The 23,792-nt window shown below is 46.1% G+C and overlaps 1 protein-coding gene across 2 annotated transcripts in view; it reads left to right on the forward strand.

Annotated features, from left to right (window-relative positions):
* SLC9D1 (solute carrier family 9 member D1) overlaps positions 1-23,792 on the forward strand; it is a 74,035-nt gene that overhangs the window by 3,667 nt on the left and 46,576 nt on the right. For both annotated transcript variants that reach the window (XM_048855983.2, XM_048855984.2), the window contains exon 2: positions 6,531-7,054. In XM_048855983.2, the coding sequence (XP_048711940.2) occupies positions 6,608-7,054 (447 nt within the window). In that variant the 5' untranslated portion in view covers positions 6,531-6,607. The remainder of the gene's footprint in view (positions 1-6,530; positions 7,055-23,792) is intronic.

A 23,792-nucleotide genomic window follows, 5' to 3' on the forward strand; every position in this document is an offset into this window, starting at 1 on the left:
ATATACCAAAACAATCCTTTACTCATAAACAGGGCATCCTGCTGCTGTTCCTGTAGGTTTCCTCTCTTGTAGATTTCACAGTCTCTTATTTAGCCCCTGGCATAGTCTGTAAGGCATACCTATCCTCCATCTGGCCATTTGTGTATTGTATCTGTAACCTCCTGCCTGAAAGGGACTTTTCCGAGGTTTGTCACCTCCTGGTGACCTGCCATAACTTCAAGGCTTTAGGAGCATAATTTTCAGAATAGATACATAACTTTAAATTTTATCTGTACATACATTTCACAATGATTGCGACGAGAATGGCCATACTGGGTCAGACCAATTGTCCATCTAGCCCAGTATCCTGTCTTCTGACAGTGACCAATGCCAGGTGCTTCAGAAGGAATGAGCAGAACAGGTAATCATTAAAAGATCCATCCCTTGTTGTCCACTCCCAGGTTCTGGCAGTCAGAGGCTAGGGACACTCAGAGCACAGGGATGCTTTTGGTAGAGACCTTACCTGTCACCGTTTGGTGAGCTATTATTAGGGTCCTACCAAATTCACGGCCATGAAAAACATATCACGGACTGTGAAATCTGGTCTCCCCTTGTGAAATCTGGTCTTCTGAGTGCTTTTACCCAAAACTGTACAGATTTCACAGGGGAGACCAGTGTTTCTCAAACTGGGGGTCTGAACCCAAAGGGAATTGCAGGGGGTCATGGTATTACCACCTTACTTCTACACTGCTTTCAAAGCTGGATGGCTGGAGAGCAGCAGTAGCTGGCCGGGTGCCCAGCTCTGAAGGCAGTGCCCAGCCAGCAGAAGCGCAGAAGTAAGGGTAGAAATACCATACTGTGCCATCCTTACTTCTGCGCTGCTGCTGGCAGCGACTCTGCCTTCAGAGCTGGGCTCCTGGCCAGCAGCCTCCGCTCTCCGGCTGCCCAGCTCTGAAGGCAGCACCGCTGCCAGTAGCAGCACAGAAGTAAGGGTAGCAGTACCGCTACTCCCCCTACCGTAACTCTGTGACACCCACCCCTCCCCCTCCTCCTTTTTGGTTCAGGACTCCTACAATTATAACACCATGAAATTTCAGATTAAAATAGCTGAAATTGTGAAATTTACTATATTAAAATCCTATGACCATGAAATTGACCAAAATGGACTGTGAATTTGGTAGGGCCCTAGCTATTATGAATATATCTGACCCAGGGGATCTCTGTAAAACCCTATGCACCTCCTGTGCCCTCTGCCAGTTGACCCCGAGAGGTCGCTGGGTCACTCCTTTCCAGTTCAGAGAGAAAGAATTTGGAAGCTCCCAAACTGAAAAGCAATAGATCCTGGGAAACCGATCATTTTGCTTACATAGAAGGTCTTTCTGTCTACTAGTGTCTCTAAGTTAAGGAGTTGGGGTTTTGTCCCTCTCTCTTTCTTGACTTAAGCAAATCACCCTTTGTTTGCTGTTCTGCTCTTTATTCTTTGGACCAGATCTTAAGGGTTTATAGTGAGCAATTAAGGAATGTATGCATTGTTAAATGCTTGGATCTCTTAACTGTTCAATTCCAGAGTAACATTTTAAATGTATTAGAGAGACACGGTGGGGAAGTAATATCCTTTATTGGAACAACTTCTGTTGGTGAGAGATACAAACTTTCGAGTCACACAGAGCTTTTCTTCTGACCTGAAGAAAAGCTCTGTGTGGCTCGAAAGCTTGTCTCTCACCAATAAAAGATATTACCTCCCCCACCGTGTCTCTCTAATATCCTTGGACTGACACAGCTGCAACAACGTCATTTTAAATGTATAGCTTTTTTTTTTTTTAAGTATACATTTTGGAGAGGTGTTAGCTGGACTCCATTACTTTCATAGGTTATGGCTACACTAAAGAGCTTACAGCTGCACAGGTTAATTGCTCCAGCCCCTGCGAGTGGTGGTAGCTGTGTCAGTAGGACAAGCTCTCCCACTGACATAGCGCTGTCCACACCAGTGCTTAAGTTGGCATAAGTGATGTCGATGGAGAGGGTGGCTCATTCACACCCCTGAGTTACATAATTTATGTTGAGTTAAGCTGTAGTGTAGCCTTAGCCATAGTAATTCTTTCCACTATTTTTTTGTTTTGTTTTTAATTTTGGAATATAATACCCAGGTCCACCCACCAATTTTAAGACCCTTCATTGGCTTCTTCTCTCCCTATTAATCAAATCAAGTTTCTCATCCTTGTTTTCAAAGTGCTCCACAGCTCAGGTCCTTCGTATATTTCCAGTCATCTCTGTTCACTCACTCAAGACACATGTCTACCTATGCTCTTCATGTCCTCTTACTCTCAAACTCCTATTTGTGCCATATTCTGTGATGCTGCTACCTGGAGCCCCCAATCCCTCACTCACTATATTACGTCCACAAGTATTAATCTTTCAAGCTCCTTAAAAAACATTTGTCTTCCAAATGGTCTTTAAACTCTAGCCTTATTGGCAATTTTTCTCTGGTTTAAAAACAGAATTTTAAAAAATGACAAACGCAGATATTTTTCACTGTGTGTATATATTTTTCACTCTTTGTGTGTATATATAATATTTAGAATAATAAAAAAACATTCATTTCACGGGCTCTGAGCACATTAATTATTTGAACAACAATTCTGGTTTTGTGATTTTTTTTTTTTTTTTTTTTTTTTAAATCCTCACACCTCTTCTGCTGCACACAAGGTCAGTGTCAGATATTAGCACATCTATATTGTTGTGAGTGAAGGCATGCTTTAGGCCTGATTGAAGCCTGCTGTGATTTTTAAGACTCTGTTTTGATAACCTTTAACAGCTTAAGCTTAAGTAGAACTGTGCATGTGTAAAGACATTGCAGACTAATTATGTTTAGTATTGTGCCTGTGTAAGAAAAACGCAGAGTAATAGTTTGTTTAAAAAAAAGTGTAGCCACAAAGCTAGAAAAAATTGGTTTGCACTAGCACAAAACCTGTGCTGACAGGACAAAAGAGTTAACAAAAAAATAAAAAGAACAGGAGTACTTCTGGCACCTTAGAGACTAACAAATTTATTTGAGCATAAGCTTTCGTGAGCTACAGCTCATTTCATCAGATGCATTCGAGTGCATTCACTGAACGCACCCGATGAATGAGCTGTAGCTCACAAAAGCTTATGCTCAAATTTGTTCGTCTCTAAGGCGCCACAAGTCCTCCTTTTCTTTTTGCGAATACAGACTAACACAGCTGCTACTCTGAAACCTGTCATAAAAATAAACTAATACATAAACATACCCTCCCCGCCTTCCTTCCTCCAAAATATAAAGAAGTTAGTCTAAACAATGGAAAGCAGAAATTGTATATGCTCCTGTGTTGGGGGTGACTTTGTGGTGAAACTATCCTAATGAGCTTCCCACTTGTAAGTAAATAAGAATTTCTTACTAAGTGTTTTGCCTAATAAAAATTTGTTAAACCAATCTGCTGAGTAGTAAATCTCTCAGTCAAATGTATACATTGGCTTATATCTCAATCCCCCATCTTTCTTCTATAGGCCAGTTGAAGCAAAGGTCCCTGAGGCATGACCTGAAAGTTGACAAATCTAAGCTATTTAGAACGGGGATAGGAGTGAATTCCAGAAGCTTAGGGCCCTTATGAAGAGCACTGTGCCAGCCCTTCCTCCTCTCTTATATCTAGTGACCTAGCATCCAGGGCCGTCCTTAGGATTTATGGGGCCCTACGCAGCATTAAACTGGTGACCCTGTGCTCCACTGAAGGCGGTCCCCAGTCGGCGCCACTGACCCCAGTGTGTCGAGGGGGCACAGCCATCACACCTGCCCGCAGACCCACAGAACCTCTCCCCATTGCTGACACACCCCGAGCTTTGTACACAGCAGATGCTGTGGCAGTGGCTTACGGCAGGCCTCACACTGTCACGTGAGGGCTGCATCTTGCCAGAGCCTGCAGCCCCTTGCCACTCCTGGCTCACCACAAGCATTTTAACAGGAAGTACCAAGCAGTAATAACAATAATACATGTGTATGCGTGTGCATGCGTGAGAGTGTGTATGAGAGAGAGCCAGAGAGAGAGCCTGTGTGTGTGTGTTGGGGGACTGTATGAAAGAGTGTGTTTCAGATTCTGTGTGTGTGTGTGTGAGATAAATATAAAGGGAAGGGTAAACACCTTTAAAATCCCTCCTGGCCAGAGGAAAAACCCTTTCACCTGTAAAGGGTTCAGAAGCTAGGATAACCTCGCTGGCACCTGACCAAAATGACCAATGAGGAGACAAGATATTTTCAAAGCTGGAGGGGGGGAGAAACAAAGGCTCTTTCTGTCTGTGTGATGCTTTTGCTGGGGACAGAACAGGAATGGAGTCTTAGAACTTAGTAAGTAATCTAGCTAGATATGCGTTAGATTCCGTTTTGTTTAAACGGCTGAGGAAAATAAGCTGTGCTGAATGGAATGTAGATTCCTGTTTTTGTGTCTTTTTGTAACTTAAGGTTTTGCCTAGAGGGGTTCTCTATGTTCTGAATCTGATTACCCTGTAAGGTATTTACCATCCTGAGTTTACAGAGGTGATTCTTTTACTTTTTCATCTATTAAAATTCTCCTTTTAAGAAGCTGATTGCTTTTTCATTGTTCTTAAGATCCAAGGTTTGGGTCTGTGTTCACCTATGCAAATTGGTGAGGATTTTTATCAAGCCTTCCCCAGGAAAGGGAGTGTAGGGTTTGGGGAGGACTTTGGGGGGGAAAGACATTTCCAAGCGGGCTCTTTACCGGTTATATATCTGTTAGACGCTTGGTGGTGGCAGCAATAAAGTCCAAGGGCAAAAGGTAAAATAGTTTGTACCTTGGGGAAGTTTTAACCTAAGCTGGTAAAAATAAGCTTAGGGGGTTTTCATGCAGGTCCCCACATCTGTACCCTAGAGTCCAGAGTGGGGAAGGAACCTTGACAGTGTGTGTGTGTGTGACTGTGTGACAATCTGTATTGGGGAACTGTGACTCATGAGAGACAGAGTGTGTGTGTGGGAAGCGTGAGAGACAGTGAGTGCACTGTCACTAAGTTCCCTCCTCTCCTTGACCCAGCTACCGCCCCCTGACTCACCTGGACGTTTCGCTTCTCCTGGCCTGGTCTCTGCCAGAGGGCAAGCAGCGCAGGAAGGCAGGGTCCAGGGAGGGACTCTGCTCTGGGCGGTGGTGGGCTGGGCTGCCAGTGACCAGCTGTGCCACTCTGGACTCCCCGGGGCTGGGGTAGCAGAGCCGGAGACTGGAGCCCTCTGCCGGCCAGCTGAGGACCAAGTGAGGGAGGTGGCAGGATTGGGGGCGGGGGGAAGCCCATTGGCCCAGTATGCGGGAGGAGCCGGAGAAGAGAGGATTCCAGCCATGGCCAGTGAGGGGAATGGTGCCTCAAATTTTCGGGTGCCCTACGCAGCCATGTATGCTGCGTATGCCTAAGGACAGCCCTGCTAGCATCATTAATGTGCTCATTGTAATTGGCAGTGTATCATGAGTAGAGAGGTGGTGTCTCAGTTGGACTGATCAAGTTATTTGTACTTGTAATCTTTCTTGACTATGGTTATTGCACCAAAGTTCAAAATTGCAGCTAAATATTAAGGCAGTTATTTACCTGTTCTACTGAAATTTGCTAAAATTTAAATTCTGCAATTCTAGAATGGCATGTTTAGATGGCAAATACTTTTTTTTTTTTTTTAAGGAAATCTAAGGCCTTTATTGGGTACCATGTTTGCACATAATTTCTGAACTAATGCAGACTGTGCACATCCTTTGTCCATTATTTGAAATCCTACCATAGTTAGTGCTAAAGACACATAACTTTGACTATCTTTTTAAATGTTTATTTTGAATTATTTATTATCAGCACTAGGAGTTTGGTTTATAAATGATATTGACTGACATTTTACAATGTTTTCCTCAGAAAGGCACTGAAAAATGATGTTGAGAGATACTGGGATAGCTTAGGGAAATTGGTCCAAGTCTGTCTCAAGCTGGAAATGACAAAACGTCAGGAAAATCTCATTGCTATGTGTCCTATGTGAAATGAGAATTTTGCAAGCATGTAGTCTTATATGACTTATTTGTAGTCTCTTTGAGGCAAAGAATTTGTTTTTCTGTATCTTCTATAAAGCAGCTATTATATGTTGAGGTGGTATCCGTAATTTGACAATGGCATATATTTTTTTTAAATGTAGGCTTGAAAACCACAGATGGTTCATGGATATTGTAAAAAGAGCAAACTTACATACTAGTAACTAAGTCCAACCCTTATCTTAACAAATAAGTTTAAAGAAACAGTCCGCATCTCATCCAAAAGAAGCATGAGTGACCAGTGTGGTATTGCTAAGCTTTACAGCTTGATGGATTTAAAGCAAGGTATTATGTTTTGGAGAACAGGTAGCCCAGGAAAATAAAAATGTTACTAAACCAGAAAGATTTGGTGGTTTTGACTATCTATTGATCAGGGAGAACTCGCACTTCATTTGAGACTTTTTTTTAAATTGGATTTGATCCAGTGGCCCAATACTGAACCATGTTTGACAGCTAATGTGTATTATCTTTCAGCACAACATGTATATTCGAAATGCAAAAAGCATGTTATAGAAGGCTTTGGACTGTTCCTGGTTGTATACAGCAATACAATGAAGGCAACTGAATTAAATTCTCTATGGATATTGATTTCACTGCTTTGCTGCCAGTTATTGAACACTGCGGAGCATGAAGATGTAGTAAAGCATGCAATAAAGCTGCATCGTGGGAAAGGTGCTGCTGTCACACAGAGAAAACAATGGGTCTTAGAAAACTGCAGAAAGCTATCTGGGCTCCTTCGTCAAAAGAATGTGGTTCTCAACAAACTAAAAAATGCAATAAGATCAGTGGAGAAGGACTTGGGGCTGTCAGATGAAGAGAAACTTTTTCAGGTGCACACATTTGAAATTTTCCAGAAGGAGCTGAATGAAAGTGAAAATTCAGTCTTTCAAGCAATCCATGGACTCCAAAGAGCCCTTCAAGGTGACTACAAAGATGTTGTAAACATGAAAGAAAGTAGTAGACAGCGATTGGAGGCCTTGAGAGAAGCTGCAATAAAGGTAGTACTTTCCAATTTTACTAATGCATTATGGAGGGTAATATGGTGAAGGTTTCATAGGGATTTCTAATGATTAAAAAGAGGTTTAAATTCTTTTGTTTTGTATGAAAAATATGGATCTATACCAAACTTTCAACACTTATTCCTAGTGTAAAGATGGAATTTTGAGCAAAGCTAGCAGTAAATCTGTTCTCAGATAAGTTAGAAGTAATGTAGTAGTTACAGGGAGTTAAAAATATTCATTATTGAAATTTAGAGAAGGTTAATAATTAGTTATAAAAAACAGTCTAATGAGAACCCCTGTAACTCCCAACCCGAGCATTACTTTAGAAGGCAAAGGAATATGAGAGGTGAGACTATTCATATACTTTGGCAGTAATATAGCATTCTGTGTCGTAACTGCACTTCTTTGTGTGAAGACAAGGCAACTGAGATTGCCTTCTTTATAAAATAATCACTTTAAAGCACAGAAGTGTGATAGTGAAGCATGAGTGTTTCACTGACTATTGTGGCTCTCCAGCCTCACCTTGATCTGTTAAGGTTTACCAAAGAGAGCCCCAGTCCAACAGACCTGGCAAAATTTAGAGAGACAAGGTGGGTGAGGTAATATCTTTTATTGGACCAACTTCTATTGGTGAGAGACAAGCTTTCACGCTTATACAGAGCTCTTCTTCAGGTCTCGGAAACTTATTCAGATTGTGGGAAAAGTTTGTCGGAGCAGGGCTGCTCTCTGGGGAGCCAAAGCAGGTCTCTGTGACACTCTGTACCCCAAAGTAGCACTCTGGAACCCCATATTCACTCCTGTGATATGATTAGGATATGTTTGGTTCAAATGCATGCCTGGCGAGGTATCATTTTAAAAGTCTTAATCTATTGAACATTAATAACCTGTTGGGTTGTATGTACTATCAGTGTTTGTGGAATTATGAAGTATTGCAATATGTGCTATTGAAATATGCTGTGAGGTTGGGAGACTCTGACAATGAAACTTTCAGTAAGGACAAAGGAGCACCCATCACTGGCCAGATGGACGTTGATGGCCCATTAAGAAAACAATTGACTATCCCAGAGGCTCCTTACAGAAGGCACGTACACAATGGAGACTGCTTGACCAATGGGAACTGACTGACTGACCCCAATGCCACTGCAAGGATCTTTCTAGCAGCTAGAAGAAGGTGTAAAAAGACAGACAGTGACATCATCACTGGGCCTCTGCCCCCCCCCCCCCCCCCGGCCCCCATCTCAACACCTGGAAGATCTTCTGGAAGGAAAAGACTTTTTGAACTGTGAAATTTCGTCCCAGTCTGGAAAAGGGCTCAGTCTGGGTATTGAGGAACTGTCAGTTGCTTGTACCAGCTGTCAGGGTGAGACACTGCTTGATTCAAATCTTGCTTAGTCTCTTTAACTTAGAATTTAGACTGAGAGTTTATTTTTGTTTAAGTAACCAAGTTTGCTCTCTATGCCTGTTACTGATGATCACTTAAAATCTATCTCTCTGTACTTAATACATCTGTTTTATAATTTACCTAAAACAGTGTGTTTTTGGTTGAAATGCTAGGGGAATCTCAGCTCAGATTACAAAGGCTGGTGCATGTCCACTTTTCTATGAGGAAGTGGCAAACTTATTAATGGGTTTGCATTGCTCAAGAGAACCTTGAGCAGTGCAAGATGGTGTATTTCTGGGGTGCAGTGCTGGAGACCTGGGGGAATTGGCTGGATCCTTTATTGATGGTTCATAAGTGGCAAGGAGATCATTTATGTAACTCAGTTGGGTGCGTCTCTGCCTGTGGACGGTGGTGTGAATGCAGAATCTGTCAGAGGGTTGTAGCTTGACATCAGCATCACTGTGTGAGAGGCAGCCAGCCCAGGTTGGTGAGTTTGGAGGGCTCAGCAGTCCTACAGGTCAGCTTATACCCCACTGACCCTGTCACAGTCTCCCATCCAGAGAAAGTGCCATTATAGTGGAGTTACATGCCGTGCTTCCTTGGGCACGTTCACTGTAATCCTCTTGTTTTCCTTGCCCCCTCTCCATCTAATCAGAAATGTTCTGATGTTTACAAGATAGGAGGGAAGGAAATGGAAGTGAGTTGTTGTGGAAGGCGGAGAAGAGGGGAAGAGTGTGAGGAGGACATGGCTTATGTGACTGGGCAATCCTTGCAGGGGATGTAAGTGCTGGAGACCTGGAGGCAGAACAGGGGCATAGATCAGGGTTTCTCAGCCCATAGGTCAGAACCCAAAATTGAGTCACCAGAATGTTTAAAAGCGGTTCCAGTCCCACAGTGCTGGCTGGGCTCACCTCCTTGCTCCAGGCACTGCAACCTCTGGGGTCCCAGCACCATTCAGCTTTGGCCCAGCTGTCATGATGATTGGAGCCTGGGTAGGCAAATTTGAATGAATGGCACTTCAACCACATAAGAACGGCCATACTGGGTCAGACCAAAGGTCCATCTAGCCCAGTATCCTGTCTTCCAACAGTGGGCAATGCCAGGTGTCTCAGAGGGAATGAACAAAACAGGTAATCATCAAGTGATCCATTCTCTGTCGCTCATTCCCAGCTTCTGGCAAATAGAGGCTAGGGTGGGCAAACTTTTTTTGGCCTGAGGGCCACATCTGGGTATGGAAATTATATGGCGGGCCATGAATGCTCATGAAATTGGGGGTTGGAGTGCAGGACGGGATGAGGGCTCTGGCTGGGGGTGCAGGCTCTGAGGTGGGGCCAGAAATGAGTTCAGGGTGCGGGAGGGGGTTCCGGGCTGGAGCAGGGGGGTTCGGAGGATGGGAGGAGGATCAGGGTTGGGGCAAGGGGTCAGGGTGCGGGAGGGGGGCACTTACCTCAAGCAGCTCCCAAAAGCAGCAGCATTTCCCTCTTCCAGCTGCTATGCGGAGGCAGGGCCAGGTGGCTCTGCACGCTGCCCTGTTCGCAGGCACCGCCCCTGCAGCTCCCATTGGCCGCAGTTCCTGGCCACGGCACGCATGGAGCGGGGCAAGCCCCGAATCCCGCTCCCTGGCTAGAGCTAAGGGCCAGGTTAAAACTTCTGAAGGGCTGCATGTGGCCCCCGGGCTGTAGTTTGCCCACCATTGATTGACCTAGTTTCCGTAAATTTATCTAATTCTCTTGTGAACTAGATACTCTTCCTCTCGTCTGCTCCCTTCCACGACAACTCACTCCCATTTTCTTCCCTCCTATCTTGTAAACATCAGAACATTTCTGATTATATTTTCTACAATAATGGTTGGAGAGGGGGCAAGGAAAACAACCCTGTGAGCCAGGTCACAACTTCACTCTCACAAATTTGGTCCAGTTGAGGGTGGCAGGGCCAAACCTGAGCAGTGCTGCAACCCTGGAGGTTGCAACACCCAGAGCAAAGAGCCAAGTCCAGTCAGCCCCACAGCACAGGAGCTGCAGGAGCCACTACTGTGGGGTGTGTCAGGCAGAACTCAATCCCCCCGGGGGGCAGGATCCGACTGAAACCACTCTAGGGCAGGACTGCAACCAGAGCAGGGCAGCCATCCAGGGTGTGTGGTGGGGCTCGGTGGGGCCAAGGCTTGGAAAGGGAGCATCACCTCTGTGTTGGTGTCTGGAGTGGCTCACTGCTAAGAGTGCCAAACTCAGGTCTGACTGTCAGAAATCAGGGCAGACCCCCCAGGTTGGTGGTATAGTCCTCCGGGATCACTATATTAGTTTTACTATGGAGCCACATTTGGTTACTTCCAGCCCCAAAAGGCCAGTCACTTTCCCCAGGTCAAAATATGCTCTAGATCTCACCAAGGGCAATGCTGCAGCCCGGGGGTCGGAAGCCTTTTAGAAGTGGTGTGCCGAGTCTTCATTTATTCACTTTAATTTAAGGTTTCGCGTGCCAGTACTAAATTTTAACGCTTTTTAGAAGGTCTCTGTCTATAAGTCTGTATATTCTATAACTAAACTATTGTATGTAAACAAGGTTTTCAAAATGTTTAAGAAGCTTCCTTTAAAATTAAATTAAAATGCTGATCTTACACCGCTGGCACGCTAAGTTCACTGCTGGCCTGGGTTTCTGTTCACCTAGGCCGGCAGTGGGCTGAGCAGGGCCTGTGGCTGGGACCCTGGCTGGCAAGGGGCCGGCAGCCAGAACCCAGGGCCTGCAGCAGGCTGAGCGGGGCCGGTGGCCAGGACCCCTGAGCAAGTCAGCTCGCTGCCGGTCTGGGGTTCTGTCCGCCGGCTCCTGCCATCCAGAGTCCCGGCTGCCGGTCCCGCTCAGCCCGCTGCCGGTCTGGGGTCCTGGCGCTGTCCATACAGAGTAGGTACCTACTTTCTCCCTGGTTCTGGCCCATTCTCTTCCTCTCTCTGCACTGAGCTGAGGGTGGGAGTGCACTGAGAACAGGGCTGGGGGTGAAGGAGCAGGCTGGGGATTGGGATGCAGGGTCTGGCCAGGAGCTAGAATGAGGGAGGGGGCTCAGGGTTGGGGCACGAGGTTTGGGTGTAGAGCACTTACCTGGGCAGCTCCCATTTGGTGCGAGGGGTGCAGGTGGGATTGTGTGTGTGTGCAGGAGCTCCCGTTTGATGTTCAGGGTGGGGGTAGGGATGTGGATGTGGGGGTGCAAGAGTCGGCACAGGCTGTGGGGGGGCTGGGGCTGTGGGGGGGGGCAGGAGTCAGGATGGGGGGCTGGGTATGTGTGGGGGGTGCCGGAGTCAGGGCTGGGTTTGGGGGGTGGGGTGCAGGGATCGGGGCTGGGGTGTGCAGGGGTCAGGGCAGAGGGCTGGGGGTGTGCGTGTGTGTGTGTGCAGGAGCTCCCATATGGTGCTCAGGGTGGGGATGTGTGGGGTGCAGGGGTCAGGGCACGGGGCTAGGGTGTGTGGGGGGTGCAGGGGTCAGGGCAGAGGGCTGGGGTGGTGGGGGTGCTCCCAGCCCCCTGCCCTGAGCGGCTCAAGGCCGGGGGCTGGAGGGGATATACCAATTCCACCCTTTTCCCCAACGTCCCCGGAGCAGAGAGCACCGCGGCTCTGCTTTTCCCTCTCCCCTCCATAGCAAGGGCCGTCAGCTGATTGGCCGCAGGGGGGAGGAGGGGCAAGAACCCAGCACGCTGGGGGGGGGAGCTTGCCTTCCCTGCAAGGAGAGAGTGGTGGGAGGGGGCGGGCAGGATTTTTAATTGTACGCTGCTGTCCTTGGCAGACAGCAGCGTGCCATTAAAAATTGGCTCGCATGCCATCTTTGGCACGCATGCCATAGGTTGCCGACCTCTACCGTAGCCAATCCTTTAGTAAACTAAAACTAAAGATTTATTAGTTAGGAAAAAGCAATGAGAGTCATAGCAAGTTTAAAGCAAATAAAATACATTTCAGGTGAATTAGGGTTTTTAGGTTCAAAATAAAAGCAGTGATGTAGCAATCTGCCAGTCTCATAGGGTCTTTTCACAAATTCTCTCAGGGTTTTTCCAAAGCGGATTTGCGGAACTCTGTCTGTATCTAGAAAGCTACCAGACAGCATCCAAAAAGATCAAAGATGTCAGGATCATTCCCAACATCCAGTATTTATAGTAGAATATAGCCTGTGAAGTGTTTTTAGCACAGCATGTGTCCCTAGATTTCCCTTTGACTTCAAAGCATAGGTGTTGTGTGCTCAACAATGTTTCTCCTTGCTGAGCAACTTTAGACAAATGGATATAGATAAACGGGAACAATGTGATAGCCAAAAACATTTAGCTTTGATGCAGTTTTACGCATCAAATGAATTCACAACTAATCACTAACACACAATATTGCTCCAGGATTAATTAAGTATACAGACAACAATCACAGGTAAACTTAGTGTAAATGTAATTAATGGGGCACGTGCCATGTAAACACAGTGTGGCTTTGTTCTAGTCTAACAAGTGGATACAATAACATTAGCAACCAATAGGTTCATAGCCAAGTGGATACAATAACATTAGTATTTCTTATGATCTAGGGTTATTCACTATAGGGCATGCTTAATAACAAATAAGCAACAGGATATTGCCAAAATTAACAGATCAAATTTTACAAGATTTTTACAGATGTTATGAGTGAGTTGCTTTGCACGTTACAATACCTCTTGACGTTCCTCTGAGGTTCACAGACAGGTGAACTGCCTATTGCCTTTAATCTAAGCTGGTTTGCCTGCATCACAACCTCCATCCCTGACTCATCTTAGCAGGCCACCCAGCCCGACTGGGTTGCGGGGGGTCACAACCAAAAAACCTGGGGGTGGGGTGAGCACATGACCCTGTGTACCCCCCCCCCCCATCCCCTATCATCACCTCTAGTACGAGGTGCAAATATGCTTGCTTGCCCTGGGTGCTAAAATGCCTAGTTATGGCTCTGCCCCAGGGCCTCTATCCCCAGACTATTTAATGGCTCACAACAGGCAATAAACATTTATAAATAGGCCCTGAGCCCAAAAAGGTTGAGGACCACTGGCATAGATGATGCAAGAGACTGAGGTATCCAAGAAGGAGGTGCAAGGGGTGATGTGAACACAGGGTAGGATGCAAGCTGAGACACTCATGGAGAGTCTGTTCTCTAAACACGAAGAATGAGGGGTATGGAAAGTTTGGCAGAGAGTACCTTGAACACAGTAAGAAAAGGAGTACTTGTGGCACCTTAGAGACTAACAAATTTATTTGAGCATGAGCTTTCGTGAGCTACAGCTCACTTCATCGGATGCATACCGTGGAAACTGCAGCAGACTTTATATATACACAGAGAATATGAAACAATACCTCCTCCCACCCCACTGTCCTGCTGGTAATAGCTTATCTAAAGTGATCATCAGGTTGGGCCATTTCCAGCACAAATCCAGGTTTTCTCACCCTCCACCCCCCACACAAATTCACTCTCCTGCTGGTGATAGCCCATCCAAAGTGACAACTCTTTACACAATGTGCATGATAATCAAGTTGGGCCATTTCCTGCACAAATCCAGGTTTTCTCACACACACCCCCCACCCCCATACACACACACACACTCACTCTCCTGTTGGTAATAGCTCATCCAAACTGACCACTCTCCAAGTTTAAATCCAAGTTAAACCAGAACATCTGGGGGGGGGGGGGTAGGAAAAAACAAGGGGAAATAGGCTACCTTGCATAATGACTTAGCCACCCCCAGTCTCTATTTAAGCCTAAATTAATAGTATCCAATTTGCAAATGAATTCCAATTCAGCAGTTTCTCGCTGGAGTCTGGATTTGAAGTTTTTTTGTTTTAAGATAGCGACCTTCATGTCTGTGATTGTGTGACCAGAGAGATTGAAGTGTTCTCCGACTGGTTTATGAATGTTATAATTCTTGACATCTGATTTGTGTCCATTTATTCTTTTACGTAGAGACTGTCCAGTTTGACCAATGTAAATGGCAGAGGGGCATTGCTGGCACATGATGGCATATATCACATTGGTGGATGTGCAGGTGAACGAGCCTCTGATAGTGTGGCTGATGTTATTAGGCCCTGTGATGGTGTCCCCTGAATAGATATGTGGGCACAATTGGCAACGGGCTTTGTTGCAAGGATAAGTTCCTGGGTTAGTGGTTCTGTTGTGTGGTATGTGGTTGTTGGTGAGTATTTGCTTCAGGTTGCGGGGCTGTCTGTAGGCAAGGACTGGCCTGTCTCCCAAGATTTGTGAGAGTGTTGGGTCATCCTTTAGGATAGGTTGTAGATCCTTAATAATGCGTTGGAGGGGTTTTAGTTGGGGGCTGAAGGTGACGGCTAGTGGCGTTCTGTTATTTTCTTTGTTAGGCCTGTCCTGTAGTAGGTAACTTCTGGGAACTCTTCTGGCTCTATCAATCTGTTTCTTTACTTCCGCAGGTGGGTATTGTAGTTGTAAGAAAGCTTGACAGAGATCTTGTAGGTGTTTGTCTCTGTCTGAGGGGTTGGAGCAAATGCGGTTGTATCGCAGAGCTTGGCTGTAGACGATGGATCGTATGGTGTGGTCAGGGTGAAAGCTGGAGGCATGCAGGTAGGAATAGCGGTCAGTAGGTTTCCGGTATAGCGTGGTGTTTATGTGACCATTATTTATTAGCACTGTAGTGTCCAGGAAGTGGATCTCTTGTGTGGACTGGAGCAGGCTGAGGTTGGTGGTGGGATGGAAATTGTTGAAATCATGGTGGAATTCCTCAAGGGCTGCTTTTCCATGGGTCCAGATGATGAAGATGTCATCAATATAGCGCAAGTAGAGTAGGGGCTTTAGGGGACGAGAGCTGCGGAAGCGTTGTTCTAAATCAGCCATAAAAATGTTGGCATACTGTGGGGCCATGCGGGTACCCATAGCAGTGCCGCTGATCTGAAGGTATACATTGTCCCCAAATGTGAAATAGTTATGGGTAAGGACAAAGTCACAAAGTTCAGCCACCAGGTTAGCCGTGACATTATCGGGGATAGTGTTCTTGACGGCTTGTAGTCCATCTTTGTGTGGAATGTTGGTGTAGAGGGCTTCTACATCCATAGTGGCCAGGATGGTGTTATCAGGAAGATCACCGATGGATTGAAGTTTCCTCAGGAAGTCAGTGGTGTCTCGAAGGTAGCTGGGAGTGCTGGTAGCGTAGGGCCTGAGGAGGGAGTCTACATAGCCAGATAATCCTGCTGTCAGGGTGCCAATGCCTGAGATGATGGGGCGCCCAGGATTTCCAGGTTTATGGATCTTGGGTAGTAGATAGAATATCCCAGGTTGGGGTTCCAGGGGTGTGTCTGTGCGGATTTGATCTTGTGCTTTTTCAGGAAGTTTCTTGAGCAAATGCTGTAGTTGCTTTTGGTAACTCTCAGTGGGATCATAGGGTAATGGCTTGTAGAAACTCGTGTTGGAGAGCTGCCGAGCAGCCTCTTGTTCATATTCCGACCTATTTATGATGACAACAGCACCTCCTTTGTCAGCCTTTTTGATTATGATGTCAGAGTTGTTTCTGAGGCTGTGGATGGCATTGCGTTCCGCATGGCTGAGGTTATGGGGCAAGTGATGCTGCTTTTCCACAATTTCAGCCCGTGCACGTCGGCGGAAGCACTCTATGTAGAAGTCCAGTCTGCTGTTTCGACCTTCAGGAGGAGTCCACCTAGAATCCCTCTTTCTGTAGTGTTGGTAGGGAGGCCTCTGTGGATTAGTATGTTGTTCAGAGGTATTTTGGAAATATTCCTTGAGTCGGAGACGTCAAAATAGGATTCTAGGTCACCACAGAACTGTATCATGTTGTCTCTATGCCAGTGCTTAATGGAAGTGCAGGAGATGGCCTCTGCAGCATATAGCTTTCTGAAGCTGTGGTAATCGTTATGAAATTAACATGATTTTTGACAATTTCACTGCTGTACAAAACATTTTTAGGTGAAAAAATGCACATTCACATCAACCAAACCATTTCGTGAATTGTTCTAGTTTTTAAAAAAAATGAAAAATCAAAATGTTTCTCTGACATTTTAAAAATTAAACTTTTTATTTTTTGATTCAAAATGACTTTTTATCTAGAAATTGTCTCAAGTTTAATTACAAAAAACCCGAAAAAACGTTTTTTTTTTTAAAAAAAGCTCAGTTAAAATGACACCTTTCATCTGACTCTAAAAGATTTTTTTAAAGTTATTTGGAACTGTCAACAAACTAAAACATCAGTTTTCCCTTCGGATCTAGTTTTAAATAGCAACTGTGAAGCTAATAAGAATCTTACACATTTCACTCTCCTGCTGCTTGGCAAAGGTACTAGTAGCAAAAGAGGTACTGAAGAGATCTGTCTGCAGGCTTGGGAATAAATCACTGCATTATATTACATTTTGGTCACATTTTGAAGATTCTTTAGAACTATCAAATCTAGAAGCGTGTTTTTTTTGTTTTTAAGAAAGCTTAGATTCTGCTGAAGTGGAAGGTGTTCCCCTTGTGTGTCATGTCAAGCTTACTACTCACTTGGGACAAGTAGATTATTTTAAACCCTCCCTTTTCTTATATTTGTAAAATATTAGTATGGTGATTTAACAATCTTATATAAAGCAGAATAATGAGAGATGACTCTGGAAAATGGTGGTTGAAAAGAGAGCGAAGTTTACATGAGGTAGGTTTAAGGTTACTTGTTTGCACATTATTCCGGTTTTGTTCTAGTTTATTTGTATTAAATGTGTGAATTCCTTGGTTAATATTGATGTGTTCTAGGAAGCACTTTTTCACTTTCCCAGTGGGATGTTAGCTGCAAAAGCCAAACTTCTGGGTGTCTGTGGCCTACTGTCTTCACCTCTTACTCTTAGTAGGCTGAAGCATATAGCTTCTAGCTCCTGAGTGTCATGTCAGTTTCATATTGTTGTTAATTGAAAAAAAGTTTGTTATTCACAGAGGCGAGCCAAAAGAGAAGGCTGGGACAGGGTGCAGTACTGGAGGCTTCTTATGTCTTCCATTCTTCTGCCTTTGACTCTTTCTTACAGCAGAAAACTATGGAGGACAGAGAAGTGACTGAAAGGTCCTTCTATCTTTCAGTAACTTCAGTTTTACCAGGCACCTACTAGCCAGATGCTGATACAAAAGATAAAGCTGCCAAGCAGGGTCCAGAGACATATACTAATAGTAATTCTACCACTCTCCCCTTTCCCTAACAGCAGAGGGTGGGTTCTCAGCAGGGGATTGCCCTTAAATCTTGCTGATGGGTCCCATCATAGGTTCCGAGTCCGTGGATGCTCCGGGGCTGGAGCACCCATGGGGAAAAATTGGTGGGTGCTCTGCGCCCACTGGCAGCTCCCTGCCCCCCGCGACCCAGCTCACCTCTGTCTCCACTCCGCCTCTACCTCCTCCCCTGAGTGCACCATGGCTCCTTTTCTCCCCCTAGCTCCCAGCACTTGTCACTGCGAAAGCACTGGGGGGAGGAGGGGGAATGCGGCATGCTTGGGGAAGAGGCAGGGCCAGGGCGGGTATTTGGGGAAGGAGTCCAATAGGGTCAGAGAAGGGGTGGGGACTTTGGGGAAGGGGTTGGAATGGGGGTGGGGTGGGGGTGGCGTCGGGGCGGGAGGGGTTGAGCACCCACTGGTGCCAGGAAAAGTTGGCACCTATGGGTCCCATTCTTGTTACACACACACTCTAGGGCACTCACCTTTACCCAGTTCCTAAGGCTCAAGGAGTACCCCAGTTGATTTAGGCACCCCTACCCTTTCTCAGTTCGTAGGGCTCTAGGCAAAAGGCACACACCCCTACCTACTTCCTAGGGCTCAGGGCATACTCTTCTGTGGGCAGAGCCGTCCCTACCCGTACGCAGCTGCGTAGGTCACCAGGAAATTTGGGGCACCAAATTTTCTGGTGCCCTGTGCAGCTGCATGCTGCTCCAGCCACTGCCATGCCTCTTCCCATGGCCCCTGCCCCTGCTCCGCCTTAGCCCCACCTCTTCCTGCCCCTGCTCTGCCCGTGCCCCAGCCCCGCCCCTGAGGACTGCAGCAGGGCTGGGCCCACACTCACTGGCGGCAGGAAGTACAGCAACCCGGCCCCTGCCGCACTGCCGCTGAGTGCTGGGGGGCAGTTCCCCCCCTGTCCCCCAAGCCAGCCCCGCCCCCTCCCCCAGCGGAGGCCTGGGGCCAGTCCGTCTCTCCCCCTTCCCCCCGGAGGTCTTCTCCTTCTCCGTTCGGGGGAGCTGTGTAGGGCCCCAGAATAGCTTGGAATGGCCCTGTCTATGGGTTTGCAGGATCTTTTTACCAGTGAAAGAGCCTTACGCAGTAATAGCCTTATAATCTATTTATTAACAATTACCAAGCAAAATACACATGCTAAGCATAAAGTGCTATGCTCACCAATCCTGATCATGTAGGCAGACTTTCCCTGTTGGCCAGGCAAGGTCCATCTCATCTCAGTTCTGGTTGCTGCATGTCAAAGTGGTTGTGCAAAGGATTCTTAGCAGCTCTGATTTTAGGCTGCCTCTTGGTGGGGGGGTGGGGTGAGTTCTTCTTCTTTTAGGTCTTTCCTCCTCTTTCCCTTTTCCTTTCTTTTTCCTTCCAAGCTGGTCTCTTTCTTCAGCCTGTTTATGTAGTGAAACTTGAGTCCTGCTTAGCTATACCTTAACAAATCAGTTTACTAAGATATTACAAAAGAATTCTTTGACCAATCCTAACATATTGTGAAATAATTCTTTACCCAATCATACCCCACCACTTCAGTTTATTTAAATCTTGTAAAATTAATTATGCAACAGACAGAAACAATCAAAGAACCAGACAGAAACCATACAGATAAACAATAGAGAAGTGGGGACCATAAAAGCAAAACAATAAAGAAGTAGAGATTTCACACCCACCACTGTTGTTAAGTGATTCTTTGCCAGATTAGAATGCTATCAAACAAAGTTTTCTTTAAACATTTTAAGAGATTCCTTGCTTATCTGATGATGGTTGGTACTATTAGGAGGGGTCCTTCTTAACAGCCCAATATTACATTGTTTTGATAATCCAGGAAGTATTTGGAGAGTGTTGGGGACAACTTCCTGGTACAAGTCCTGGAGCAACCGACTAGAGGCAGTGTTCCTCTTGACCTGCTGCTTACAAACAGGGAAGAATTGTTAGGGGAAGTAGAAGTGGGTGACAACCTAGGCAGCAGTGACCATGAGATTTGTTGAGTTCAGGATCCTCACAAAAGGAAGAAAGGAGATTAGCACAATATGGACCCTGGACTTCAGAAAAGCAGACTTAGACTCCCTTAGGGAACTGATGGGCAGGATACCCTGGGAAGCTAATATGAGGGGGCAAGGAGTCCAGGAGAGCTGGCTGTATTTTAAAGAAGCCTTCTTGAGGGCACAGGAACAAACCATCCAGAAGTGCAGAAAGAATAGCAAATATGGCAGGCGACCAGCTTGGCTTAACAGTGAAATGTTAGTTGAGCTTAAACTCAAAAAGAAGTGGAAATTAGCACAGCTGACTAGGGAGGAGTATAAAAATATTGCTAGAGCATGCATGGGTGTAATCAGGAAGGCCAAGGCACAATTGGAGTTGCAGCTAGCAAGGCATGTGAAGGGTAACAAGAAGCGTTTCTACAGGCATGTTAGCAAGAAGGAAAAGGTCAGGGAAAGTGTGGGACCCTTACTGAATGCGGGAGGCAACATAGTGACAGATGTTGTGGAAAAAGCTGAAGTACTCAATGCTTTTTTTGCCTCAGTCTTCACAGACAAGGTCAGCTCCCAGTCTGCTGCACTGGGCAACACAGGATGGGGAGGAGGTGAGCAGCCCTCAGTGGTGAAAGAACAGGTTAAGGGCTATTTAGAGAAGCTGGACGTGCACAACTCAATGGGTCCAGATCTAATGCATCCAAGGGTGCTGAGGGAGTTGGCAAGTGGCTCTGCAATCACATCAGCCATTATCTTTGAAAATTCATGGCGATTGGCGGAGGTCCTGGACAACTGGAAAAAGGCAAAAATAGTGCCCATATTTTAAAAAAAGGGAAGAAAGAGAATCCAGGAAGCTACAGACTGGTCAGCCTCACTTCAGTCCCCACCAGAATCATGGAGCAGGTCCTCAAGGAATCCATTTTGAAGCACTTGGAGGAGAGGAAGGTGATCAGGAATAGTCAACATGGATTCACCAAGGGCAAATCATGCCTGACTAACCTGATTGCCTTCTATGATGAGATGACTGGCTCTGTGGATATGGGGAAGCGGTGGATGAGAGAGATCTTGACTTTAGCAAAGCTTTTGATACGGTCTCCCACAGTATTCTTGCCAGCAAGTTAGGAATTATGGATTGGATGAATGGACTATAAGGTGGATAGAAAGCTGGCTAGATTGTCAGGCTCAATGGGTAGTGCTCAATGGCTCAATGTCTAGTTGGCAGCTGGTATCAAGCAGAATGCCCCAGGGGTCGGTCCTGGGGCCAGTTTTGTTCAACATCTTTATCAATGATCTGGAGGATGGTGTGGATTGCACCTCCAGCAAGTTCGCAGATGACACCAAGCTTGGGGGAGAGGTAGATACACTGGAGGGTAGGGATAGGGTCCAGAGTGATCTAGACAAATTGGAGGATTGGGCCAAAAGAAATCTGATGAGGTTCAACAAGGACAAATGCAGAGTCCTGCATTTAGGAAGAAAGAATCCCATGCACCGCTACAGGTTGGGGACCAACTGGCTAAGCAGCAGTTCTGCAGTAAAGGACCTGGGGATTACAGTGTACGAGAAGCTGGATATGAGTCAGTAGTGTGCCCTCATTGCCAAGAAGGCCAATGGTATATTGGGCTGTATTAGTAGGAGCATTGCCAGCAGATTAAGGGAAGTGATTATTCTTCTCTATTTGGCACTGGTGAGGCCACACCTGGACTATTGTGTCCAGTTTTGGTCCCCCACTACAGAAGGGATGTGGACAAATTGGAGAGAGTCCAGCGAAGGGCAACAAAAATGATTAAGGGTCTGGAACACATGACTTATGAGGAGAGGCTGAGGGAACTGGGATTGTTTAGTCTGCGGAAGAGAAGAATGAGGGGGGATTTGATAGCTGCTTTCAACTACCTGAGAGGTAGTTCCAGAGAGGATGGTTCTAGACTATTCTCAGTGGTGGAAGAGGACAGGACAAGGAGTAATGGTCTCAAGTTGCAGTGGGGGAGATTTAGGTTGGATATTAGGAAAAACTTTTTCACTAGGAGGGTGGTGAAACACTGGAATGCGTTACCTAGGGAGGTGGTAAAATCTCCTTCCTTAGAAGTTTTTAAGGTCAGGCTTGACAAAGCCCTGGCTGGGATGATTTAATTGGGGATTGGTCCTGCTTTGAGCAGGGGGTTGGACTAGATGACCTCCTGAGGTCCCTTCCAACCCTGATATTCTATGATTTGATAGCAGCCTTCAACTACCTAAAGGGAGGTTCCAAAGAGGATGGAGCTCAGCTGTTCTCAGTGGTGGCAGATGACAGAACAAGGAGCAATGGTCTCAAGTTACAGTGGGGGAGGTCTAGGTTGGATATTTGGAAACACTGTTTCACTAGGAGGGTGGTGAAGCACTGGAATGTGTTACCTAGGGAGGTGGTGGAATCTCCATCCTTAGAGGTTTTTAAGGCCCAGCTTGACAAAGCCCTGGCTGGGATGATTTAGTGAGTGTTAGTCCTGCTTTGAGCAGGGCATTGGACTAGATCTCCTGAGGTCTCTTCTAACCCTAATATTCTATGATTTTATCGTTCTAATTTGGAAGGAATGTGAGGATGTGACATTTGTGCTTCTTGGCTTATGGCTGCTCCTCTCCTAATATGACTTCAGAAAAATGCCTCAGACCTTACATCCTCATTTTGCATATCTATCTCTAGGTGTTCAGTCCTGTGGCTAGTAGGTGGTGTAAATTTTTCAAGTGCAGATAATACTGGTGCAGATTCTGCCATTTTGTGGTCTGGTGTCTCATTCTAGCCAATGTGAGGCACCGTGCAGTGTGTACTGTCCTATGCTTTTGACTAGGTCTGTTCAGAGCAGCAGCTTTGAAGCAGCACTTGCTTTTCATGCAGGGCTGGCCTTACCATGAGGTGACCTGAGGCAGCCACCTCAGGTGCCAGACTGTTCGGGGGCACCACTAGGACCCAGAGTGTAGAAAATTGTCTACTGTTGGTGCATATGTATTCTCTCTGCTCTAGATGCACAGAGATGGTGGAGTGCTGTGCTGGAGGAAGGAGAAAAGGTGAGAGAGAATAACAGAAAGCAGCAGGAGCTGCAGGGAGAGAGAGGAGGAGGAGCCTCTTATGTACCTCTCTAGCACCCCCAGGAGCCTGGACTGATTAACACCAGCTTCTCAGGGAGCTTCCTGTTTCCTGCTGCTTCCCTGAACCCACCTGAGGAGAACAGGCAGCCAACTGAATTAGCAGGAGCCAGTTAGGCCCTTAAGTTGCTGATATCTTCCCTTACTCAGGCCCTGCTACCAGCCTGCTTATTTGTCCCCTTCAACTGAGTGAGAGCCACTATAGCTGGCACAGAACAGCAGTCATGAGTGAAAGAAGAAAACATCACTCTGGAGCAGCATTCAGAAAAAGAAAGAAAGCAAAGGAAGTTTTTCTATCTAAGCAGGAAGGAGCTCTCCTGAGATACATAGACACAAATGTTCATGGTGAGCCTTCCGGCCCCAGTAGGTGGTGAGGAAATGCCTGATCTTCCAGTTAGTCAGAGTGCAGGTGACCTGGCAGCTACTGCAGCATCCATATCTCTATCTCAAATGGATGTAACCACTTTTCTTCAGGAATTTGCATGTAAATCAGAGAAGAGTGTGGTGGAGGCACAAGAAACAGCTGCTGCTGAGTTTAGTTCCTTAAGTCTAGATGATTCAGGACTGTGGACCCACTTGAGCAGTAGCCTGGGGGACTTCCTTGTACTGCATGGACCACAGCAAGTGAAAAACTTCGTTTCCCAAAGACAATGAAAATAGAAGTTTCCATCCAACACATTACTGGCGTGAAATCCCCAATGGTGACAAAGTGGAGAGGCCATGGCTTATGTACTCAAAAACTCAAAATGCTGCCTACTGTTTTTGTTGCAAACTCTTCCAGTCTAATGTTCCAGCCACATTGGGTTCTACAGGAACAAAGGACTGGAAAAATCTGGCTAGAAATCTGACATGCCATGAGAAGGCAGCAAATCACCAGAGAGCATTCCATAGGTGGAAAGAGCTTGAGATGAGACTAAGGTTAAAGGCCACCATAGATGATGATCATCAAAAGAAGATCGCATCAGAGTCTCTTTACTGGCAAAATGTTCTGAAAAGGATCATTGCCATTGTGAGAATGCTTGCTACCCAAAACCTAGCACTGCGTGGCGCTTCAGATCAGCTGTATGTGCCAAACAATGGACACTTCCT

Source organism: Caretta caretta, chromosome 1, assembly GCF_965140235.1.
Source record: "Caretta caretta isolate rCarCar2 chromosome 1, rCarCar1.hap1, whole genome shotgun sequence".
Lineage (NCBI taxonomy): Eukaryota > Metazoa > Chordata > Testudines > Cheloniidae > Caretta > Caretta caretta.